At 46.6% G+C, this 27,227-nt stretch overlaps 1 protein-coding gene across 1 annotated transcript in view; it reads right to left on the bottom strand.

Annotated features, from left to right (window-relative positions):
• LOC142566627 (uncharacterized) overlaps positions 1-26,229 on the bottom strand; it is a 42,306-nt gene extending 16,077 nt beyond the window's left edge. Inside the window, exons 1-3 of the mRNA XM_075677463.1 lie at positions 26,047-26,229; positions 25,742-25,861; positions 10,904-11,073 (exon numbers count right to left, since the gene is read on the bottom strand). Coding sequence (XP_075533578.1) covers positions 10,904-11,073; positions 25,742-25,861; positions 26,047-26,229 — 473 coding nt within the window. The remainder of the gene's footprint in view (positions 1-10,903; positions 11,074-25,741; positions 25,862-26,046) is intronic.
• Between the last annotated feature and the right edge of the window lie 998 nt (positions 26,230-27,227).

Here is a 27,227-nt window from a genome sequence, read left to right as displayed (position 1 = left end):
ACAAGTAACACGACAACTTCTGGGCTGCCCAAACCAAACAAGCGCATTCCTTCTCTGAAGCGCTGTAGGCTTCCTCTCTTAAAGTTAGTTTACGGCTGGCATAGAGGATAGGATGTTCCTCATTATCGTCGCCGACCTGACTAAGCACTACGCCCATACCTCTGTCGCTTGCGTCGCACTGAAGTATGAATTCTTTTGTGTAGTCTGGCGCGCGAAGCACAGGACGTGAAACCAATAGCGTTTTCAAATTTTGAAAAGCGTTCTCTTTGTGCTTATCCCAGTGCACGCTATTCGGTGCTCCCTTTCTGAAGACGTCCGTTAAAGGACTTGCTGTTTGCGAGTAAATCGAAATGTGCCGTTGATTGTACCCCACAAGTCCCAAAAATGAACGAATGTCTGCCTTCGTGCGCGGCTGTGAAAATTCTCCAATCGTATATATTTTCAGCTCGACCGGCAGTCTCATGCCCTGACGCATAACGGGGCCCAGATAAGTAATCTGCTCGCAGCCAAACCTACACCGCCGTGGTTGCTCAGTGGCTATGGTGTTGGGCTGCTGAGCCCGAGGTCACGGGACTGAAACCCTGCCACGGCGGCCGCATTTCGATGGGGGCGAAATGCGAAAACACCCGTGTACTTAGATTTAGGTGCACGTTAAAGAACCCCAGGTGGTCGAAATTTCCGGAGTCGTCCACTACGTCGTGCCTCATAATCAGAAAGTGGTTTTGGCACGCAAAACCCAATAATTCAAAAAACCTACACTTTTCCACTTTCATCGTTAAGCCGGCTTCCCTCAACCCTGAGAGCCCCTGTTTTAGGTGCGATACGTGCTGTTCCCAGCTGTCCGAAAAAATAGCCACATCATCAAGATATGGCAAGGTGAACTCCTGCAAGTCTTTCAGGACAATATCCATTAACTTAGAGAAGCTGAGCGGCGCGTTCTTCAGCCCGAAGCTGAATGCGAGAGGGCGAAAAGTGCCTACAGGTGAGATAAATGCGGCATAGTGGCTGCCACTTTCCGAAAGTGGAACTTGCCAGTATCCTTGCCACGAGATCTATAGTTAAAATGCATTTAGCAGTGCCAACACTTTCAATTCATTCCTCAATGTTGGGTATCGAGTACACCTGATTCCTTGTGATGGCATTTAACTTCCTGTAATCAACACACGGACGAGGGTCCTTGTTAGGGGTTTCTACAAGTATTAGCGGTGACGTATAGTCCCTCTCAGCGGGCGCAATAACTCGCAACACTAGCATGCGCTGTATCTCTGCCTCCATAATTTTTCTCTGGCTTCGATCTTACGGGTTCGGTTGAAGTCAGGTCTATTTCATGCGTTATTAGCTTGGTTTCATCTGGTCAATCGCTGAATCTGTCGAAACATTCCCCTAACAGCTCTCTTAGCTCATCTAGCTGCTCGTGTCTAAGAGAGTGCGAGCTTACCGAATGTTTTACCACTTGCGCCAGGCTGATTTCAGAGTTGGAAGTCGCCTTACACTCCTTAAACTCGGTACTAGTGTCATCCTTCTCCTTGATAGTACCAGTTAACGACTCCGTTCCACTCTAGGTACGGCGTCATGAAATTGCTCTGGTATATCCTCAACTCCTTCCTGCGACCGGGCATTTTCAAAGCATAGTTAGTATCTGAAAATTTGTTTAACACTTTAACGGGCCCGTTCCAGTGACCTTCAAGCTTGTTCTTTCTTGAATGTTTGAGGATCATTACCTGGTCTTCGGCGTCAAACGTGCGAAGTCTCGCGTTCTTGTTGTAATAGAATTTGGCGTTCTTTTGAGCTACTCTTATGTTCCTTTCGACCAGTTCTTGGGTTGCACTTGGCCCTTCCAACAGATTTAGCACATATTCTACCACTGTTGGAATCTCTCCTCTTTCCTCCCACATCTCTCTTAACATTCTCAGTGGAGAACCGAGTGTCTTCCCATACACTAGTTCTGCTGGCGAGAACCCTGTAGCCTCATGAGGAACCGTTCGCAAAGCAAACAAAGTGGCCGGAAGACAATTCTCCGAGTCCTCCTTGTATTTGTAACAAAGCGCTCGCAAAACTTGCTTATGCACTGAATGCTACCTCTCCACACTATTTGATTGAGGGTTATAGCGGAAGTGTGTATCAACTTTACCCCGCACTTTTGGAAGAATGTGGAAGTCAGTGCGCTGGTGAATACTGACCCTTGATCCGCCTGAATTTTGGCTGGAAACCCAACTCGTACAAATACGGTCAAAAGCGCGTCTACTGTTTCGGTGGAGCTGAGCTCTTTCAGAGATTGCTTCTGTAAATTTTGTAGCCGGACACAGCATGGCAAACAAGTACCTGTAACCTGATTTTGTTTTTCGTAGAGGCCCTACCGTGTCTATCGCAAGTCGTCTGAAGGGTTCTGTTATTAAGGGCACTACCTTCCGTGAGGCTTTCTAGGTCTCTCGTGGTTTACCCGAGTGCTGTAAGGCGTCGCATGATCTTACAAAGTTTTCTACGTGTTTGAAACAGCCAGGCCAGTACTGTTCCATAAGCAATCTTTCCTTTGGCTTGTTTATGCCTAGGTGGCCGGACCACCCATTTCCCAGATAGAGACTCAAAATATCCTCCCTGTACTTAGTAGGTACGACTAACTGATCTAGAATCCTGCCCTTTCGGTCTCTCTAGTGCCGATACAACAATCCTCCTCTCTCATGTATCGTCACGTTGCGCCTAGCAATGCTTTATTTAGCTGTGTGATGTAATTCAGCTAAGCTGTCATTATTCTTTTGCTCGACTGCCAGTGACTCTCTGTCCAGACTAAAAGCTGATCAAAGTTCTTGGAGGCCGCTGATAATAACGACCCTGTCTCGCTTGCGATTTCGTCAGCGGGCTCTTCCTGCAGCCGTGAACTTTGACACCCTAGTGATACGCTCTCTTTGAGCTGGTCAGCGGGCAGGCTTCCCTCAACCGTTTTCTTGTCCCTCGAGCCTAGCTCCAGCTACTTCCGCTGGAGCAGCTTGTGCATTTTCAACCGAAAGCGACGTGATTTTACGAGCTTGGCCTCGCGTCAATGTCTGTACTACGCCCTCTCCGAGTTTAAGCCCTTTGTCACGTAATAACTCATCCGAACGATTCGAAAAAATGGAGGGGAACTGCAGCGACAAAAATTTGGAAACTGCAGCCTCGGTCACTAGCTCGTCCACTGATTTTCCCTTTGGCCATGGGCAGACACACGTTGTGTTCCTATACAAACTGTTTGATCCATGCTAATTCTCCCGTGAATTCATTTACCGTCACGTAAGATGCATGGACAATGTCCATAGTGGCGGCACTGTCTCGCAGCACCCGGCATGGTTTGCCATTAACTTGTAGGTCGTGAAGATATGGGCTTAAAAGTTCCATATTCTTGTCTTGCCGATCCCGGGGACACAGCCAGTCCCAAAGTCGCAGTAGGTCCAGGGTCCGCAGGCGGTTCAAGGACCAGAAGCAACCACGTGGTCGAAGCCGATCTGGGAGCCGCAGCCTGACGCAGCAGAAACAGCCACCGAAGGAACCTCAGGCCGCGCGGATCACACCAGGAAGGCGACAGCGGTGAGTTGGTCAGCGCAGTTTCCCCCTCTTTCCTCCTCCCTTCCTTCACCTCCGTCCGCACAGCAAACAAACAAACAAAATAAACTGTCTCCCACAGCGACGCTTTCACTCAACCAGACACATACACTCGCACCTGAGAAACTCCCTCACAATTCCTGCACCAAACAAGAAGTGTGCGAAATGATAGAGGAAATGGCGACTGTTTTAAGAGCGGAGATGCAAAAAATGAAGGAAGAGATCATGGCTGATGTCAAGCACATGCTACAACAGGTCATACAACAAGCCATGACTGACATGAAACAATTCATAAGTGCAACTTTTAGCTCAACTTTCAGCCATCAAAACGACTTACATCCACATGACACTAACGCCACTAGAGAACCAAGAAGGTCACACCCTTATACCCGTCCGGCTCGTACAACAGCACCTGCCCTCACCAGCGAGGCGGTATCAACCAATCATGGCCAGCAAACCTAAGAGGCGCACTACCACCACCTTCCGGGTGTGGCAATGGAATTGTAGAGGGTACCGAAGGAATAAGGGTTCCCTCACACGGTTCCTAGCCACACGTCTTCACCCACCAGACGTTATAGCACTTCAAGAAGTACATTGCACTCCCACACTCAGTGGATTCAATGCATACACCGACAAGCAGGACACCACCAAATAACCACTAGCTGCCACCCTTGTGTCCAAACAAATCACAGTGATCGAGCACACGCTCGACAGCTCTCACATTCCGCATGTGCTCTTAGAAATTGTACCTAGGAATCGATATGAAACCAGCTTGTTTTTACTTAATATCTACAGTGCACCCAAATCGCGACGAGACGACTTCGGACAACTGTTTTCGGCCGCCAGTAAACAAGACAAAAAATTGATTATTCTGGGAGATTTCACTGCGTCCCACCTAGCCTGGGGGTACCAAACAGAAACTCCAAAAGGCCGCCGTCAAGCCCACGCCATGAACCTTCATCAATTCACTCTGCTGACAGAACCTGGCAAACCAACCAGAACGGGTAATAGTGTAAGCAGGGATACCTGCCCTGACCTAACAATGGTCAAGGGGTTGACTCAATGCTCCTGGAACAACCTAATGGAGAATCTGGGCAGTGACCACAGCATTGTAGCCACAGACGTCCAACTGGTGGCCATACGCACCTCAGAACGTTCAATTAAAATAACAAACTGGGACACTTTCCGGCGCAACAGAACCAAATCTGAACAACACGACCCGCTATCTCTACGCGAGTGGACACAACAGCTACAAGCAGATTTTAAAGCAGCCACTAAGCAAATTACTGCAACAACGGAGACACCGGATGTGGACAGACATCTGCTACATCTCTGGGATGCTCGAAGAGGCCTGACAAAATGATGGAAGAGGCAGAGGCACAACCGTAGGCTGAAACAAAGAATCGCCCGGATCACAGCAGAAGCTGAAGAATACGCCACCAGCCTCACTAATAGTAATTGGCACAACCTCTGCGACCGCCTTAATGGCACACTAAGTACTTCCGAAACGTGGTCCCTTCTCGGAGCACTACTCCGCCCAACGCACACAAAAACGCACACAACGAACACAGTCCGCACTATCATCCACAAAGAACAAATGAATGATGACGGGCTTCTCCAAACACTGCAACAAAGATACATGGCTACAGGCCACCGACCGGAGTACAAAGACTAACCACACGAGGAAGAAACCCAATTGAACGGCGATATTACAGAGACAGAAGTGAGGGCAGCCCTACACGGCATAAGACGAAACACGGCCCCCGGACCAGGCGGCATTCACTATGCACTGCTACGCAACGTCGACGACCAGGCCATACGGCAACTCACTGCATACCACAACGACAATTGGCAAAACGGAACACGTCCACAGGAATGGCGACACGGCGATATCACCTTAATTCCGAAACCCGGGAAACCGCTGTCCCTCCAAAATCTCAGACCCATTTCCTTGACTTCGTGCATTGGCAAACTCTTCGAGCACGTAGTTCTTAATCGCCTCCAGCCTCACCTCGAAGCGAACCAATTCTTTCCCAATACCTTATTCGGCTATCGACCAGGTCTGTCTGCGCAGGACATACTCCTACAACTTAAGGAGGAGGTTGTGGATGGTCCAAGTAAAGCTCAAACAAGAGCCATTCTGGCGTTGGACCTCAAAGGAGCCTTCGATAACGTCTCACGTGACCTCATTCTAAACAACCTTGCATTCTCCCGATGCGGAAAGCGCATCTATGATTATGTCCGAGCCTTTTTATCTGACCGAACAGCCACCATCGGCCTAGGTGATATTCGGTCTGATATCATAAACCTTTCCGGCAGAGGGACTCCCAGAGTTCGGTTCTCTCACCCACCCTGTTCAACGTGGCGATGACAAAGCTACCACCGCTCCTCGACAAACTTCCGAACTTGCAGAACGCCCTGTAGTCCGATGATATTACAATCTGGGTGACCACAGGGTCAGACGGCGCCATTCAAGACGCACTACAGGAAGCCGTAAATACAGTTCAAGAGTATGCAACAGCCGGAGGACTCACATGGGCGGCTGAGAAGTCGGAGCTCCTGCTTGTATTCAAAAAACGGAACAAGGCCCATATTCCACCAGCCATCACATTGCATCTCAATGGCAACGTTATTCCAAGGGTAGACAGACTACGTGTACTAGGACTTCACATACAACACAACGGGAAGGCCACACATACCCTACACGTGCTCCGCCAACAACTTACCCATATAACGCACATGATAAAGCGCATTACAAACCGCCGACAAGGAATGAAAGAAAAAGACGTACTCCGAATCGTGCAACCCCTCATAATTAGCCGATTAACATACCACCTCCCTTATCATAATTTGACTCCGACTGAGATGCACAAGATGGACACCCTCCTCCGTACGGCACTAAGGGCAGCGCTGGGACTACCCCAACATGCGTCTACGCAGCTCCTACTACGATTGGGGGTGCACAACACCATCTGCGAACTAGCTGAAGGTCATTTTAACAGCCAATTGCAACGTCTGCAACGAACAATGTAAGGGTGCCACGTTCTATCCCGGCTAGGATACCAAATACCAAGAAAACCACAACAGGAAAACCGCAAACTTCTTCCGCTTAGCATTCGCAACAAAATTCACGTGGCCCCAATTCCCCGGAAAATGCACCCTGACCATCATAAAGGTCGACGAAAGGCAAGAGCACAAGACCTGGCTCGCCTATTTGGTGATGACAAATCACACTCCAGTCCTATACACCGACGTGGCACGCTACCCACAGAAACGTGCCCTATGTCTAGTCGTACTAGATAGTGCAGACATTCTGAGAGCTTCGGCCACGCTCAACACTGTGGACAGTGGCACGGCGGAAGAGGCTGCTATTGCCCTAGCCATCGAACATGCTTCAACCATGCCGGCGCCGGATGGACCTATCACAGTGGTCACTGATTCTCAAACCGCCTGCAGGACTTTGGCACAAGGGAGGGTGACACCCTACACACACCGCATCCTTACATCATTACACCCCACAGCGTTACACAGGGTGCGTATCGTCAGGACACCTGGACACGCCTCTCTCCATGGTAATGAACGCGCTAATGCGGTAGCCCGAGAGCTCGCTAACCGGGCGCCATTGGAAGAGCTGTCCAACCCAGACGGCGATTACTTCCGCACCCTCACACGGCAACATTGACAGCAACCGCTGTGGCCATGTACAAGGGCCGAAGTTCATCTTCTCGTAAGTTCTTTCAAAATTTCCTAGAAACAAGCCTACGTCGTTCCCTATCTCAATCAGCACAATCAGCAGCCGCACAACAGCTGCTTATAAACACTCTGTCCTCCCTAGATTCCGATGTGAGGAAAAACGGCAGTTCACCGCCAATTCGTAGCGTCCAACGTCATCGTAGTCGATCCGCCTTTTAGGGGGAGGATTACACACACTTCCACGCAGGTTTTACTGACCACGCCGAGGTGGCCACGCCGAGGGGTTTGGCCCGGGTAGGCGCCTCTTCATCCCAGTGTTGACCCTGTAGACAATGGCCACCGCGTCCATCCATGACTTCTAAGCCCCGTGAGACGGCTGCGCAAGATATCTTCCAGTGGCTCCCCTGCTTCAAACAGCGGACACGACGAATCCACGAACAATGCTTGGTCCGCCGACAGCGTTTAGTCATAGCGGCGCCGAGGGGGAATTGACGCAGCACATCGTCGTCCCTATGAAACGAAACACTATGGCAGGGGGTGAAGGCTTCCATGGTCGCTTCGGGGAAGCTCGCCACGCTCGCACCTGCAGCTGGCTGCGAAAACTTTGCATGTCGGCACCTCTGCAGGCCGTTCCTAACAAGGGATGACGATGGAAGGACGAAGGCGGTATAACGACGATGACGTGACAGCAAATGAATGAGGTTTTTCAAATTATAATGGTGTTTTAACGGCGACAGCGTGGCGACTACAGTGCGAGGGCAATGGTATGACAATTACTGCATAGTGGCAACAACAGTGGCGTAGTCACGATTGAATGATGACAGCTTGATTACAATAGAAGAACGACGACGACATGCAGACATTGAAATGGTGTTTTTAAGTGATGACGATGGCAAGACGACCGCGTGACGCCGACGGTATGACGACGAAGGCATGACAACAGGTCAGATGAGAAATGTAGAATGATGGCGATGGAATAACCACAACGAAGTCATCACAACGGCATAACAACAAATGCACAACGAAGGCTTCACGATGAGAACACAAGGACGACGATGAAATAAGAGTACAAAGAAAATGGGGTGACGTCAAGGTCATCGCGATGACTACGGGGAGGATGGCGTGATGAAGGCATACCGACAATAGGAAGACGAAGTTGGAGTGACGACGATGACCATGAGGGCATCACGATGATAGTAAGGCGACTAATGCATGACGGCAACTGTATGATGACGAAGACTTGACGAAAATCGCGTGGAGAAGCTGCTGTGACGACGATGAAAGACCACGACGGTACCAAGATAATGAGGAGACACCTTGTGGTCCAAATTATTTGACAAGTTAAGGCAATGGTTCGACTTGAGAGGTGTGACGACTACGGCATAATGAGAACTAAATGAAAAAGATGGAGTAACCATGACGCAACGAGCATGATGATGTCACGACCATGAGCACATACCAAGTGACTTAAGCTAGTAGACAACTTTCGCCACTGGGTGGGCATAAGAGGAGTGCTGACGGCGTTGTGAGCAGAATCGCAGGATGAATCTGGCCTGTCGACGATTCAACGACGACGACGGCACCACGAACATGAGCAAGTTCCCAGTGGCCCAAGCTAGTAGGAAAATTTGGCCACAGGGTTGGCGTATGAGGCTAGCTAGGCGTACGAGGATAGCTATACCCGAAGTGCCTGAAGTAGGCAAGGAATGCCAATCACATTAAAACAGGAAGCATGCCAGAGATCACATTGCAGGCCGATACATTAGTGGATTATGGGTAGTACTACAACCAACGCTGCTTTAACAGTAGTTGTCAATGTAAGCTCATGGCCTTTCCGACTTTCCTGGTCGCCTTTTCCTCTCTAATGACAATGGCAATAAGGCTGAAAGGCTGGCTGGTCGGTTTGGCTTCATTGTGGAAAGTTTTGCGTACACTAAGCGAAGACGACAAGAAAAGAACACAAGTAACAGCGCTGACTGGCAACGAAACTTTATTCCTATAAACAGCACACGTGTACCCGCAAGGCCCATCTCACGATCATCGCGCATGGGCAACAGAGCATCCATTCTAACAACATTCAGAAATGCAGCATAAGCGACACACTATCTTTGATTATTGAGTAACTTCATTTCACTCTCATTCGAAGCGATAGGCGAATGGCTAACGCATGCTCCTTGCCGTCTAGATATGTGCCAAGCTGCTACAATTTCTCTCGTTGTCTGATTAGAACTAACATGCAAAATGGAGATTTGGTCAAGCGATGGCCTACTCGGGGGCTGCATGAACATTGCGCACAGTGCATTGCCAAATGCGTGCAGGGCCTTCACTCAAGCTGGCCAGGTGTTCTCTTAACCTAACTTTGATGCATCCACCAGTCTCACCGACATAGTACTGCAGTTTATAAAATTATAAAATAATTTTATAAACTGCATTTCTTTTACAATAAATAATTTACAATAAATAAACAAAATTTTACAATAAATAAATAAATAAATAAATCTAAAAACTTGTGCACATGACACATCGATCACTTGATGATGGGAGATGATGAGGGTGCCGTTTGAAATACTAATAAATTTCGAGAGCAGCTGTAGGCATCGAAGATCACACTGTTCTCCTGAGCTCGCGCTACAGGTTCGATGGCAGCTACGTAGGGTGCATTCCGATAGCGGCGGAATGCCTAAACGCTCGCGTGTACCTCGCATTAGATGCAGGTTAAAGAATACGAGATGGTCAACATATATCCGGAGGCTCCCACTTCGGTGTAGAACGCCCAGAACGTGTTTTCGACCTTAATACACAATATTTTAATTTTACGTAATATTACAGTAACGTTACAGTGATGCTACAGCTAACCAGATTTGAGAATTATTTTGAACACTAAAATGATGTTATGTTTACTCATGGTCATTTCAGATCATTTGACGGGCTAAAAATGTTGTGTAAATACCATTGAAGCTTTATTAATAGAATCAGAAGCACCTAAATCATTGTCGCTATTATTATTTATTCTGTATCCGCATTGGTACCCATTGCAGCGATAAATATTCACCGCGATTCGCCACACTAGCAGCGCTATCGAAGTGCATTAGCGCAAGCTCTTGGGCCAGTTGATGCATGATGAACTTGAAAAAGGGGGTACCAGCGAAACACACAGGACGCGCGCACAAGGACAAGGCGTTAGACACGGACGCACTCTGGACTTTCAAATGTACTTCATAAGAATTCAAGTTGCTGTGCATAACCTCCGACGCATGCGCATCTTCAACTACTCCCAAGACATGTACGTAGATAACACCTCGACAGTACATTACCGCCCAAAAACAGCCGACGCAAGCGCAACTTCTACTCCTCCCAAGACCCCTGCATCGGTGTCAGTTTTTTTATTTATTATAGTCATCTTTTACCTACCCGATAGGTAAGCACGCCTTTTCCTTGTGTGCGCGTTTTTTGTTCCACTGTACCCCTTTTTCGAGCTAACGAAGTGCTATTTACAAGCAATCGAAGATGCCATTATATTGCTTCGAGGTTGCGGACTGTGTGAATAGAATGAATACATTATTCACATATGCAGCAAGAGAACGCCACTTCAATGAATTTTTCAAAGAGGGACCGCATGTCCAGCCATGTAACTCACGTTTGGTGCAGACTTTTCTTGAGAACGCTGCTGGCGTTGTAGCTCACGAATATCGCACATGGAACTGTTAGTACATTGACCTTTCCGAAATAGAACTGGCCCCTTGGAGGCTCGTGGGAGTAGTGACGCCTAATGCCGTAGTGGTAGAGCGATTGTTCCATGAAGACCACCTGCAGTGATGGAGCAAAAGTAGGGCAGTTTAGATGCGCATATGTGCCAATGGTGGTGTTTCATTGAGTGCTTCTAGCGCACTCTTTACCCTTTTAAACGAGCTAGGTCGCACTAAGCTCGCTGGTTGAAGTATACGTGTTAGTTGAGCCTAGATCTGCTGAAACACCATAGAACTGGCTTGACAGCTGGGACGTTGCCCTCCTGTGCCCGAGTACAGATGTTTGACTCGTGGTCGCAGTGGAAAAGTCTTATGGTGGTGTAAAGTAAAAATAGTACTGTGCTGGGCATTGAACGCATGTTAAAAAATCGCAGGCAGCCAAAAATAATTTACAAGCTTCTACTGCGAAGTGTCTATTAGTCCATATTGCCGCATTATAGCCCCAAACTTAAACAATAATTCAATCAGTCAAGTTGGTTCGGTACTACAAGTGACGCAAGTGTTTCTGTTAACATATCTGTCTCTCAAAAGTAGGTGTAAGGGCAATTTGGTCGTTTGCGCAGCAATGACAAGCATACTATGTCCCTATGGAGACAATCCATCACGCGCTCGAAGGTCACGTGGCCGTGATGCAATTAAGAAGGCATAACGTTCATTAACTAGAGGCTGTCTGTATGACGAATGCAAAACTTTCGCACTGAATGACATTGATTCAAATCTTCCAATAGCCCGTCGATGGGTATTTGAAGATTTACAGGATGATTTTAGGACGATGGAAGGAAAACACGTGCCTCCAAGGAAGCAGCCGAAACCGTCATTGATGCAGGACAAACAGCATACGTGCTTGCGCGTGTGGCTGTTTAAGTGCTGGTACTCCGCAAAAAAAGTGATTAATGGTGCTATAAGAGACGCCAACGACCTTGAATAAGTTTGGTTAACTCGTTTGGTCGACTTCTGTTTTGATAACGCTACTGCTGTCATCTCATTCGCTAAATAAACATTGGTTTTTGAAACGTCACCTTGGCTTCTCTCCATAGATTGAAAAGCGACAGCCTGTAAATCACTAGTAACCCTTAAACTCGAATATGGATGCTCCATCTGGGACCGGAATCAAGCTTTGCTCGGAAATGCCTTTTTGGCAAATGAAGATGGCGCCGCTGAGAACAATAAATTTTCATGTTCAGGCGACATGTCCTTATCATACATGAACAAGCATCTGTACACAACTTCTATGATGACCTTTTAGAATCGCTCTGATTTTTGTTTCCACACTTTTTTCTATCAATCGCATAATCGCACTCCGTACATTGTCCCTTTATCACGTCGATCTCACCGCAATGTTGATCTCCTTCAGGTAGCGCATTTATGCTCGCAGAAAAATATTTTCAGTATTGTGTTCCTACCGAGCATCCAAAAACAGCAATGTCTTTCGTCATCAGGGAGCTGCGTCTACTTGCTTACCGTAATTGGTAAAAGAAAAAAGGCGCTCGTCGTCAAACTGGAACCTGTGGCAACATTTATTGTATATGTGTTGATTCTACTCTCTTCTGTAATACCCCTAAGAGGCCTGAAGAAATGAAGTGACGTGGTCGCGATCCTCAGCGAAGGCGATGCCGCTGGAACAGTGCTTGAAATGGTTCACGTAACCTGAGGCCATCCAATGTTGTCAAAGAGATAGTTGACCTATTGAACAATCACTGAAGTAAAGGTGTGACAGAAGTCCAGAAACCGACGAAGGTGAGTAGTTTGTGTGCGACAAACAGTGAAGGATTTTTCCGGTATTGAACACGTCACGGAACTTCTGTTTACATGTTGCCAATATCCTTATGACTTTAAAACTTCACGTAGGCTTTTCCGCTAAGAGTGAAGATTACGCTGACAATTATGAGTCAGGTCCTAGTGACTAGCAGGGTTCATCCACTCATACAGCCCCGCCCAGTCGCCCATACCTAGTTACCCAAATTGGCGTCAAAGACGTTCACTGAAGAGCGGCACACACCTGCTGGTGTATATCCACTTACCTAAGTTAGCATCAAAGAGGTTCATAGAAGACTACCACTAACCGAAGTGCACAAACTTAGTGCACCAAGTCGGCGTCAAAGGGTTTAACTGAACACCTGTACCCAGTCGCGCACCTGCAATGAAGCATGTCGGCGTGAAGGTGGTTCTTCAAGAGTCGTACATATGCACACATTGTCACATACCGAGTGACCAAAGTTGTTCCGATGGTTGGTTTCAAACCCTGTTTCCTCAGCACAGCAGCTAGATGCGCTACCCATTAGACATGGACCACCTAGTTACCCAAGTAGGCGGGAGAACGATTCGATACAAACATAGATACATGCCCAACACCAAAATGTACGTGGCGTAACCTAAGAATTCTAATATGTTAAAAGATGTTTAAGTTTATCCGATGCAGGGGGGAATTGCGCCACGTCATTAGGGTTTCTCGAAGATAGCAACCCGATGCTTTAGCAGGATTCGCCTCAAATGCACTTCGTACGCGCCGCTTATCAAGGAATGCACTTGGTATGAGCCGCTCTTCAATGAACGTCTCGCGAACTTTGATCACACAGCACGTGCAACAAGGAGTGCAGCAAGCGATGGAACAATTCTCTTAGCTCGCAGGCACCGGCAGTTCACGCTTCTCGTCTTGGAGGCCACGCGCGGTCTTTTGGGCCTCGCCAGAAGATGCGAGAGAAGCGCGAAAGAGGTGGCCTGCTGCCGCATTATGTAGTTCATGTAACGGCGCTCCATCTATTTTGGAGGCCATGCGCAGTCTTAGCGGCATCCCGGTTAGATGGCGCCGTGTTCTTAAGGAAGTGCGAAAGAGGAGTCCTGTTGCAGCACACGCGTAATACATAACCCTTATCGATGGCCGCAATGCTGTGCCGCTGTGTTGATTCAGCGCTAAACGCATCACCGTCGAAAGTCATCGTGAGATGAGTTCTGGCGATTTAGTTTAGTTTTATTTGTTTATTGATTAAAAATTTCCTTACAGTCCTCGAATGAGGCATTGTGTAAGGGGGGCGCACAGTAAAGACAGCTAGGGTACATACCAAAACGTAATATGCGTATATGATAGACACTGCTGTCACGTGGCAGTGATGGTGAAGAAGGCAGCAAAACTGTGAATGACGAAAGTAGCGTTTTATTGGGCGAACCTTTGCCCTCAACAGCAAGTTACACTCAAAGAACAATGATAGCGGCGAACACGGGCGGTGATCGTCGAAAATCTGATCAGGGGGTCAAGCGCATCGGCTTTTATACATCAGTCATCGAATGTTCCAGAGTATTCGGTGGTGCCTTGGATCTTCCAGAAAGTTCTACACCATTTCCTTTACGCATACCTGAAATCAGATTACACAAAGTTCGGTGGCAACAGACAGTGGATAGAACCATTGATAACATTCGAGAAACTCCCGGTACATGGAGGTGCATCCTGCGCTGTGCGATAACATTTGTCAGGCCGTTATAAGCGGTCACCCGAAAAAGATAAAGTACACGTGTCAATGCCCTCCTCTTATAAACGATCGTCGCGATGCTGCAAACATGACAGGAGAACCAAAAATTAGCAGGACATTTATTAAACAAACGTGACAAAACCACAAAGAAGCAAAGTCCAAAGTAATAGAGTAAAAAGAAAAAAAAAACAGGCAAGCTCGTACTCGGTCGCGCGAGGTTTGAAACAGCGAATCTGGTCGATTGGGGGCTATTCCGGCTACTGGTAGGTTGTAACTTGGCAGCTGCCAGATTGAAACTTGGCTTCAAGTGGTTTTCCCATATTTCTGGCAGATTTGCAGCGAGATTTGGCATTCATGCGAGAGTCTTGGCGTAATCCTCGATGTTTCGCAGCAATCCTGGCTATCTCTGGACTGCAGTATTCTGGGTCTTCGCGTAGTCGCAACCAGTTGGCTTATAGCCTGTCTGGCCAAGTTGCTCGGATCGGCTCGTCGTTGCCGTTGTTTCTCCCTTATCGCAAGAACTCTAGCTTCGCGATGCGCACAGTTCGGCAGTACAAACATTCCAAGGCCGCCCCATGGCGTTAACTGACCGAGCACCGCCGAGCATATGCTTTCATATTGACACGCGTACTTGTTTGTCTTTTCCGGCGAGACGTTTCACCACCTAACACATGTTATCGTACAGCGCAGGACGCGCCTGCATGTATCCGAAGTTACTGGACAGTTATCGATGCTTCTATCCGCTGTCTGTTGTCGCCGAACCTTGTGTTATCTAATATCATCGCGTGACGCGAATGGTCTAGAATTTTGTGGAAGGCACGCGGGTCCCAACGATTAGTCTGGAACGTTCGAAAATTGATGTATAACAGCCGACGCGCTTGACCCGTCGATCAGATTTTCGACGATCGCCGACCGTGTTCGCCGCTATCGTTGTGCTATAAGTGTAGCCTGTTTTTGTGGGCACAGGTTCGCCCAATAAAAGTTAGTTTTGTCTTTCACAGTATTGCTACTGTGTTCTTCAAAGTCACCACCACGTGACATCTGGTGGAGGTACTTTTCGTTCACGTACCGGACGCCCCCATAAGTCGTGATACAAACCCGGACCGCAAAGAGAACACCAATGTAGTCCCGGACCATCGAGCAAGCCGCCGTCTTCAACAGCTGCTCCCGGAGCACGGACTTCTACCTGAGAATATCAAGAAGATTGTGGCCAAGGCGACCCCAATGACAGCCCCAGCGTCCCCCGTCGTGCTGCAGCAGCCCAGAGAGCCTCGGACGTTCCGTGGTTCAACATTCGAAGACCCGGAAACCTGGCTTGAGACTTATGAGAGGGTCGCTGCTTCTAACAGCTGGAACAGCGACGACAAACTGTGACATGTCTTGTTCGCATTGGAAGACGCTGCCAGGACGTGGTTCGAGAACCGAGAAGCCACCTTAACGAAGTGGGACATGTTCCCGAAGCGGCTTCCTGCAGACCTTGACAAGCCTCGTACGCCGAGAACGAGCCCAAGCACTACTAGAAACCAGAGTGCAGCTGCCTAATGAAACCACTGTGATCTTCACAGAAGAAATGAGCCGCCTATTCCGCCACGCCGACCCGGAAATGTCCGAGGAAAAGAAAGTCCCCGTACTGATGCGTGGTGTAAAGCGGGAACTTTTCGCCGGAATGATACGGAGCCCACCCGAACACCGTCGACGAGTTTCTTCGCGAGGCCACCAGCATCGAGAAGACACTGGAAATGCGGACCCAGCAATTAAACCGCCGCATGAACTCGACAAACTACGCCGGAGTGGCGTCATTGGCCACCGACGACCTGCGCGAGACTATCCGAGCGGTCGCGCGGGAGGAACTACAGAAGCTGCTGCCTTCATCACAGTCTCAAGTGTCTTCGATTCCCGACGCCGTACGTGAGGAGCTCCGACAACTCGGAGTAGGCCCTCAATCGCCGCAGGCTCAGCCGCAATCAATGACATACGCTGCTGTAGCCCGCCCTCACGTTTCCCATCCGCGCCCACGGCAGGGCCCAGTGACGACATAGTTACGTCGTCCACCACCATCACCGTCGCCAGCACGTCAAGCCGTCACCTCACGCGGCGTTCCAAGGAAGACTGACGTTTGGCGCGCCCCGACCACCGTCCGCTTGGAGGTGGTCGGGGGCGCGTCATGTGCCCGAAGATGCCGGGTACATCTACTGCCGATGCCCATACCGGGAGATGGGACTCCGAGGGTTCACCGTTAACGCGCCGCGACCACAGATTGGAGAACGACCTCGCGATATCCCTGACTACCTCGCCGCCACTCAGTGGAGCCCTCGACGACCCTCCCGTTCGCCGTCACCAGGCCGCTACCTGTCGCCGCAGCGCCGACCATACACCGGCCCAGCCCGGGGCCGGTCTGCGAACCCATATCCGGAAAACTAAAAGCAGCAACCAATGGAGGTGCGGTTGCTGTTCGTCGAACTGACGAAGATCCTCCCCCGCCGACGAAGACGACGGAGAGACCATTTCGACGACATAACTACACGCCGCCGTCCAGACGAAGTCAGGAAGCCAAGACTACACCGACGAAAGACGACTTGACTACGCGACGTCCCAGCTTCAGTTCAACACGACGCAGCCGTGAACCGACGCCAAGACCTAACTGCAACGCCAGACAATCACCGACCTCGACGTGCTTCTCGACGGCCACGCAGTTAGCGCCTTAGTGGACGCAGGGGCTGATTACTCCGTCATGAGTTGACACATCGCCGCCCAGTTGAATAAAGTTAAGACTACATGGGAAAGCCCTCAAATTGGGACCACTGGAGGACACCTCATAACGCCGACTGGAATGTGCACGGCAAGAATTACCATTCACGACCGGACTTACCCTGCCACTTTTGTTATCCTCCAACAATGTTCACGAGACGTCATTCTCGGCATGGACTTCCTGAACCAGCACGGCGCAATCATCGACCTGAAGTCGAAGTCAATAACGCTGTCGGAAGATCAAGCGATACCGCCGAAGAGGCTTCCTAGTCACCACGCCTCGAGTGTGCTCGAAGATCAAGTGAGCATCCCGCCTCACTCCAGCATTGTTATTTCGGTCGGCACCAAAACACCTGCTGTCTACGAAGGCGTCATCGAAGGCGACCAACGTCTACTGCTCGATCACGAAATTTGCTTCGCAAGAGGAGTCATTCGACTGCACGGAGGAAACACGAAAGTATTGCTGACAAACTTCAGCCAGGAATTCAAGCACATCAACAAGGGCACGACGATCGCATACAGCGAGGAAATTCTGAAAACCAGCAATGCGTTTGTCCTCTCTGAATCTGTCGCATCTACCCCGACGACCATAGTTCCCGAGCCAGACTTCGACATAAATCCAAGTCTCCCCGTGATTAAGCAGCAACAGCTCAGAAGTCTGCTTCGACGATACAAAGACTACTTTTCGACGTCATCGAGGATTCGACAAACATCGGTCGTAAAGCATCGCACAATAACCGAAGAGTGCGCTCGACCACTTTGCCAGAGCCCTTACCGAGTTTGGACGCGAGACCGCTATAAGACAACAACTCGACGAAATATCTATGGATGTATGAATGTCATTAATAAGCCTACTATAATTACTCCCACATCTTCGCTGCTTAATGTTTTAACCAACTTGCATGCGTCTAATATGGAGGCTGCAATAATGCACACACATATAAGTGATAACTTCGGTATATATATGTGATTAGATATACATATGCATAAAGCGACACCCGCACAGCAATACTTTCAAGAATTTTCATTAGCGAATATGGACATTTTCAAATTACGAATTTCTTGTGTAGACTGGCAAATTGTGCTGAACGACACAGATGCTGAAAGAAAGTACATTTATTATATTTTTAGTCTGTTTCTCGATATATAGAATAAATGTTTTTCCCAAAAAGTATTTTCGAAGCCAAAGAAGTTACGTAAGGCATGGATTACAAGGAAAACTTCAGACAGATTGACATTACAGACAAACTGTCTGCAAAATTCATGGCCACACGTGACCCAGGTATATTAAAAATATTTAAAGTGTTCCGCAATAAATTAGCGAAGGAGATTAGAGCTACAACACATGATTAAATTTGCATTTTTTTTCAGAGTACTGCAGGAAAAACAAACGAAATATGGGAAAAACTAAATGCAGTTCTAAATCGCCACCAACACTTTAGCTTTGTTACAAAGATTGAGCGTAACAATGAAGGCATCACAGGCTCTCGTTTAGCGGATGAGTTGAACAAATACTTTGTTGAACTTAACGTAGAACGTCCCGCTGAAGGGGCACTCTGTTACTTCAGAACTAAAAACCAGGAATCCCTTTTTTTTAATCCTTTAATAGAGCCTGATGTTATTTCGGCGTTCCGAGTACTAAATAACAGTAAAAGCAGCGACGTATACGGTAAAAAAGTTGCACCTGTCAAACATGTAATTAAACTAATTTCACCGTGCCTAACGCACATATTTAGTGTGTGTGTGTGTTTTTTTTTTACAGGGAGTGTTTCCAAAGCGATTGCAGGTTGCTAGGGTGACAGTGCTCTATAAAGACACGAAAAGAATGGCATTGGAAATTACAGACCCGTGTCCATACCCCCGATTTTCTCTAAAGGGCTGCAAAAGGTAATTTACGCCAAAATGAATTCCTGCGATAAATACAGTATATTTTCCCGGTCACAATTTCGCTTCCGTAAACACAGGTCGATGGAACAGGCTTTACTGGAGCAGAAAGAATTTATTTTAAACTGCTTTGAAAAAGAAAGAAGTAGTCTTGAGTGTTTTTGTAGACTTCACAAAGGCGTTTGATTTTCTTAATGGGAAGCTGAAAGGTTTTCCAGAAGAAATGAGTGAACATATGTACATAATGGTTTTCAACCCTCCGAATTCGAATATCGTATCTAAATTGAGCGAAAGAAGGCGCAAATATATTTTATTTCGACGAAAAGTGATAAGCAGCGGACACGCCCAGCTCGCGCGTCTCGTTTTCAGCTGTGATTGGTCGGGCGCCTCGTGACGTCAACTCTAGTGACCGACCACTGCCGCTACACATGAAGCGCGGTGCCAGGTAGTTTGGTGCTGTAATGGAAAATTAAGAGGTAATCGAAAATTTAGAGAGACTGCGTTTTTCTGAGGAGTTTGGCGTTACTCCCTACATGTACGAGCCGATTGCGAAGAGCCAGCCTCTCGAAGAAGCAAACGATGCTGGTGCGAGCAGTGCTTTCGACGCGAACGAAAGCGAAGTCTTGGGATCTCTTCGTGTTGGAAATGCTCTTTGGTGACTATGTTTTTTGCAAAGCGATCTAGTGATCTCGCCGATCTTTCGCCGATCTTTCGCCGATCTAGTGAGCTCGTTTTCGGTCAACCAACTGTAGTGTTATGTTCCTGCATGCCTCCTCGTGGAACGTAAGCGGGGATGCGATCGTCGGCATTTGTGCGCTGTCCAAAGCTGTGGGCAATCTACAAAGACGGTTTAAACGCGTGAAAAGCTTCCCGGTTCATGCAGTACGTGTAGTGACCTTCATCTATGCGCCATCCGCACACTACTCGTAACCGAAGTCGTAAAGGCGGCGAATTCCGTCGGCTACGTGAGACGGTCGGTTATTCGCTGTGCGCGAGAGAAGGGGGGAGCGTAGCGTCCTGGCGTGCGCCGGCTTTCCAGCACATGCAAACTCTACATTTGCACTGCGTTATGGTAGCTGCATGCAGGCTGTTTTACAACACACGTGCAAATAGAAAATTCGCGGCGCTTTGCGACGAAACCTGCGTCAAGGGCGGGAGATAAACATGCACCTTCCGTTCAGCGTGCTAACATGAAGGAGCTCGCAGTAAATCGAAATCCAGGTTTGGGCGAGTTCGTGTATTCATAAGGCCTTCCAACACCAGTTATCATCAGTCAGTCCGCACTCGTGCCGTCTTTGTTTTCGTTGCTCCGATCTTTTCGCGTTGCGTTTAGAAAGCCTGCTAGTGGCAAGTAGTCCTCTCTCATTCTCTCACTCTCTCATTTTCGTGAAAGCTGGCCTTGACAGCGGTGACGAGCTCCTTGTGTACGCGAACACTGACGGCACTGCGCCATGCCTTAGACGAGCCGACTTGACTGGCAAACCCAACGCACGTTTTAATGATAAATTCTCGTGATAATCGTCGTCACGGAAGTGGTTGGAGCACAGCACTGTTGTTCTTGAGGGCTTGAAATTGTTTCGCTTCACAGCAGACTCCCACTTCGTTAAAAGCTTCTTGTCTTGTGGGAAGCAATGGAAGACAACATCGTCGCGGCCGCTGGTGCTCGTGCAACCGTAGGCTGCACAGAAAGCCGCCATGATCGGCCCACCACTTCAGTTGATGCTGCGCACGTTGACTACCACTCTACATACACGCAGACGCACCAACAAAGGGATGCAGGGTCGATCGAAGCAGATTACGATGCCACGCACGCAGAAACAAGCACGGTCAGGCACGGTCGCGCAGGCTGCGAAGGAACAAAACACTAGAGTTTACGTCACAACAACGCGGTTTCCGGTCTCCGCTCGCATCATCAGCGTCAGCAGCAGCGCGCGGCATTCGACGGGGGGCGGAGCTACAGCGCAATTTTAACCGACGATTATGTCGCTCCTAATTGAAAAAAAAAACCCCAAATTTTACGTACATGGTTTATAAGGTTCCCGCATCCGTATATGAGCGTCTTATTGAATTCGATAGACTCTTCAGCTTCCCTTTAAACATTCGATCTTACTCAAAAAATTTGATGCATATGGAATCCATGCTAATGCAGTAAGACTATTAGCATCTTATTTAGAAAATCGACAGCAATATGTCTACCTCAATGGTTTCTGCTCAGACAAAAGAAAACAATAACGTCAGGAGTACCTCATGGAAGTATCCTTAGATCCTTGTTATTTATTATCCATTTGAACGCCATTATATGGATTAATCCGAACATTAAACATATCATTTATGCCGATGACACGACTATGCTTTCTTCAGTTGCATGTCCGAATGACCTAATTTCTGAAACAAATAGCTCACTATTGCGTTTGCATGAGTGGTCAAGTGCTAATGCATTAATGATAAACACGGCCAAGACAAAAGCCATACTTTTCTGTCCGAGAATTAGAGCGTTTTTATAAATACAGATCTTTTGTTAGGTGAGTCATAAATAAAGATACTCCGCGCATTCAAAACTCTTGGCGTTGTGTACAATGTGAACTTAACGCTGGAAGACCACGTGGAACATGTGGTTTCTGAGATTTCAAGTTTCGTAGAAGTTACGTCCATTAATAAAGAGATGCTGCCTGTGCAGATCTAGGTTATTCTTTACAATACATTATTTCACTCTCTTGTTAGTTATGCACATTTAGTTTGGGGAACTACGACTGTTACAAATTTACGTAAATTTTTACAATGCAGAAAAGAATGTTGCGACATGTTCTCGGTGTTCCTCGAAATCACCCATCTCTGCCTTTGTTTGAGAAGTTGGAAATTGTGAACATTACAAAGATGTATCCCTACCTCCTGTGTTTAGTATATAAAAACGATGTAAAAGAAAACATCAACTTTCTTTCAGCTTTAGCTCCTTTGTCAAAGAAAACTCCTTTATATAATACACGTAGTTGGGAAATTTGGAATGTAGAGACGTGTAGAACTACCTATGGACAGCAAATGATGAAAAGAAACCTGCCAGAATTATGGCATTTTTGTCACAGACACGCTATGCAGCTAGAAAATACATTAACAGAGTTATAAAATTGTTTTTTTTTCTACCTTAGGTGTATTTCTCTGAACATTGTTCTCGTTTGTGTAAATTGGTATGCATATCATAGATTTCTTTTTGTCTTTGACGTGTTTCCTGAACTCTTTTTTGTGTGTGTGAAATTTAGTGATGTATATTCGGGACATACCCTTATGCAAATGTTAGTGAGCCGCTGTTGTCTGTATGGGTGTTTACATATGTCTTCCAGCAGTGTTCTGTAAATATAAAGTCATTACTACAGTTGCATGTTCACACGTTTGCGAATGTGCATATTTATATGCCACAAAGACGCTTGTAGTGATACGTATTATTTTTGTACAATCAAAAAATGTGTTTTAATTTTTTGTCGGTAGCTGAGCTGTCTGCCTTTATGGAATGAATTTTTTCTTTGGGGGTGCGGCAACTAGCCAAGCTGTCTGTTTCAGCTTTTCTTCCCTTACCTCCCCCATCACGTTGATGGAAAAAATAAAGGCTATATTATTATTATTATTATTATTATTATTATTATTATTATTATTATTATTATTATTATTATTATTATTATTATTATTATTATTATCTACAATATATTTCAATCTTCAAATAATGTAAGCAAAACTTGGTCTTTGGTAAATCATCTCAGAGGAGTGAGTTCCAACAGCCGTTCTATTTTCGGTGTTTTTCAACAACCTCCCACAGAAGTGGCTGATGCTTTCAACAGGCACTTCGTTAAAGCGTCCCAAAGGGCCGTCTCTCCATATACAAGCACTTCACCGTTAGGGCATTCCGTATCTGCGTCGGCTTTTCTTCCGAAAATTTTGAAGGGTGATCTGGAGGCAATTATTTTCAGTTTCCGTCCTAATAAGCCCGCTGGATATGATGGAATTTCTTTACACACCATCAGAAGGAATTTCAATGCGCTGTCAGATATTATCCGGCATATACTGAATGGTTTTTTGGAAGGCGACGAAATTCCAGAATGCTTGAAAACTGCAGTTATTGTACCACTACATAAGTCAGGGAAGAAAGATAGTATTGAAAACTATCGGCCAATTTCAATATTGCCGATTATTGCTCAGGTCTTAGAAAAATTTCTTTTCCACACTATGTCTTCTTTTCTTAACAAATTTTCTATCCTGAACAATCGACAGTTTGGCTTTGTTTTAGGGCGTGGTACTGTGGCACTGCTTGAGGAATTTTCAGATGAACTGTTCTCGGCATTTGATCAGAATCTTTTCACATGTGCGCTATTTTTAGATGTAGCGAAAGCGTTTGACACCCTGAATCATCAAATCTTGTTAAGTAAACTGCATTTTTGGGGATTTCGTGGGCCTTTTTACAAAGTTCTCGAAAATTATTTGAGCAACAGATTTCAGGTGGTCTCTACCGATGATAAGGGCATATTTAGTTCTAAGCTGTCGGTAAAAGCTGGAGTTCCTCAAGGGTCCATTTTGTCGCCATTGTTGTTTAATATCTTTGTTAACGACTTCCCTTTGGCAATTTCGAAATGTTCAGTATTCCAGTATGCTGACGACACTGTATTATTAGCGAAACACCTTTCTTATAAAACATCCACTGAAATGTTGCAGAATGACGTGCACAAGGCAATGCTTTGGTTCTCTAATAATGGAATTGTTGTAAATGCCCAAAAAACAAAACTTGTTTGTTTTCGCTCCCCACTTAAGACTACTGTTATTAACTTGCCTCTTTACTTGCATGAGTCAGACTGTGTTCATTGTAAATGCGCACCTATTCCATACGTGGATTGTGTGAAATATCTCGGAATCTATTTCGATAGTAATTTATCGTGGCAACATCACTTATCACTTATTTGTTCCAAACTGAGGTCAGTAGCCTGGCTGTTATTTAATATCAAAAGTATTGCACCCTTGTCTGTAAAAAAGATTATAGCACAGGCACTAGGTTACAGTGTGTTAAGGTATGGCATTACAGTCTTTGGCTTTTGTTCGGATCGTTGGAGATGCAGGGTTGACCGGATTATAAAAAACATTCTTAAAAACGTTGCGTACAATTCCCCAATAGTAACATCTGCAAACATCTTCCGTGAACTTGGGCTACCAAACTTCCATTCATTACTTATAGAAACAGTTGTAGTTAAACATTTCTGGAATTCCGCTTTCAAACAAAAACGTGCCGCTGCAAGGGAGCTTAGAAAACATGTCCGTTACGTAGTTCCGCATTCAGCCACAAGGTATGGTACGGCCAGACGCTGTGCTTATGTGCCTGACATATTTAACAAATTACCATAAGAGATATTTAACGCGACATCAAAAAGAACGCTCAAACACATCTTAAAGCAGCTAGAGTAAAATTACCCGCTTGTACATTGTTTTTTTTTTTGCATCGCAATATTTACCTCTTCAATTTTGTTATATGTAGATAACTAAATGTTATCTTGTTCTTCTTAATGTTTTGCCTTTCATTTTTTTTTTCATGCATCTCATCAATTCTTGTACATCTTTTTGCCTTGTCTGTCATATTCATTGGCACGGTCCTACAAGCCAACTAAGGCTTAGACCGGCCTGCTTGTGTTGTTTTGTATATTGTGTGGCAATAAACATTATTATTATTATTATTATTATTATTATTACCTGAACAAGCCAAGATAATCTATTTGGTCTATAAAATAAAGACCTTTGCGAACTCAAAAATGCTGCCGGTAGATAGACTGCTCACAGATTGAGGTAGCCAAGATGGCCACACAAAAAAATAATCGTTATTTTTATATTCTCTTGATAGAAGCAGCTTGTAGCGACAATAATTTAACAGCGGAACAGAAACCAAGACGTAAATGTTGAAACAGTGCAACAATTTTGATCCAGTGCTAATCTCTCAAACTACGTCCACCCCGTAAGGTGTTCATGGTGGTGTCACACCATGTAAATCTATCTTTGAGGCAGGTAATGTTTTTTATATCTGTAGTGATTCTTATGAGGTCATTGTAATTAGAGTCAATGCCTTTTCACGTTTCTACTATTATAGCCTGGCTGCGTTGGAAACATCTCTCTATGGGTTTCTGATCTCGATTCGTTGCTTTTCTGCCTTTCACATTCTTCCTTATGATGCTCCTCAAAAGGAGGTCATTGTATGCCTCAGATATTTTTATTTCCAAACTGACAGTTCACGCGTCTACTGAACTACCACGACTGCAAAGCGCCCAATATGACTAAACGCAAGCGGCATTTTCTCCCGTTTTCCTTGTCGCACTGTAGCTTACGACGTATTTCTTGCGCAAGAATTTCAACTTCCGGTGAAATCACCTTCTCTTAGAGTGTTCAACGGATATCTGTGCGCTCCGATGGCAAAACCGAGAGTATTCCAGTAGGTCGTGATTCGGGTCAATTAGTTCTTGTTTAATGAAAAAAATTAAAACAGCCGATGCTCATGAGTTGCCGTGAAGGCGTTGGCTTGCTTTTCGTTGTTAGATATTTGCACTACCGCCTCTGAACATCCTTGAGCCAATCTAGAGTTGTGGATCTAAGCCTGTGTGCAGTGATTTGTCCTACCTGTCGACCATCTAGCACGGCCTCATAAGTTTCCCGCCGGAAGACTTTACTGAAGGGAAGCTGGCTGTGATGTTGCTGGACTCGGTGCCAAAGCTCTTGGTCATCGGGGTTGGTAGATGACTGCCGAAAGAAAAAAAAGTAAACAAACCGTACAAGACAAAGAACGTGGTGCTTTATCCTCTCTTTTTACACGCTCGGAAATTAGTTATATAAAACCTAGAAAGAAGTGTAAAGCCCTATCCAAAGGCAACGCAGCACACCTCTCACTATCTTGAAGTAGACACGCGATAATCTGTCGTACGTACTTTGAAAAAGACATCGAAAGCCATGCCATCGATGATGGTGGGCACAATGCGCCGGTGCTTGATGATGTCGGCGACACTTTCGAGACGGGGAACCTCAGTTTTAATGGCCATGCTGGCCTGCATGTGGCTCGTGAATGAAGTGGTCGCGAAGACAACGGCTACCCACCACACACCGATGAGCATGCGAGTGTTCTCCGGGCACCGGGAAGGACCTGCGTATGCAAATCGCGTCATGAACTCGGGAACATTGCACGACATAAAATGCGCTGGATTAGGTCGGTACAGCACAGGCTTTTAAATATTCACACAACTTTGCCTTTCCTGAAGAATTCCTGTGTCGAACAATAGCTAAACTCGCATCTCGCAAAGGCGCAAGTGGATGTGTTCGCTGAATTTGTCACTCTATCACGTGCTTGTCAGGGTACGTAAATATAAAACGATGGCAAACAAATGTCCATCACTTGCGGTTGCGCTTTAAACGGAAATAAAACCCCTCCGCTGCGGGCACTGCGCCATTACAGGATCATAATCTCAATACGAGCATGAAATTAACGCGTTCGTATGCAATAGTTGTAATCGATGTCGTCTAGACAAAATTCTGCGCGCCACTAGTGTGTTAGAGCGACCGTTTGCACAGCGTCCACGGTGTTGCGCAGCTTTTTCTTCCAGAAACTAGAGGACACCAAATAAGAAATCGGTAAGGCGGTTTTCAAGACTGGCAGTTGACATCATGGCTTTGTGATCGCTGATGATAAATTATAAGGTTTAATATACCACAGCAACTTGGGGTGGTGGGAGACGTCGTAGTGAGGGGCACTGAATTGACCTCTACTGCATAGGGATTTTGCCATGCGACGCGGTCACAGTACACGAGAGTTGTTGCATTGCACTGCTATGGGAATTCGGTGGCCGCGGCTATGAAGGGTTCTCACTACCTCGTGCTCACCAGCAGGGCACCATAAGCTTTATATGGAGAGCAAAGGAACGAAGGTACCTAAGCGGGACGTCCGCAGTTTAGCCTTGCAGTTGTAGCTGTGACAAAACCTATAAATGCTTGAATGCAATGTGAATTGAGTGTTTCGTAATTACTAAAAACCGGCGGCACTCAACAACAGGCATCGCAATTTTTTTACTTGCGGACGTCGCTTGCATGGATGTAGCTGCTGAAACACCTGTCAAGC

The sequence above is a fragment of the Dermacentor variabilis genome, unplaced genomic scaffold (assembly GCF_050947875.1).
Source record: "Dermacentor variabilis isolate Ectoservices unplaced genomic scaffold, ASM5094787v1 scaffold_13, whole genome shotgun sequence".
NCBI lineage: Eukaryota > Metazoa > Arthropoda > Arachnida > Ixodida > Ixodidae > Dermacentor > Dermacentor variabilis.
The sequence above is the reverse complement of the archived record's forward strand: the minus strand, read 5'-3'. Positions and strand labels throughout refer to the sequence as shown.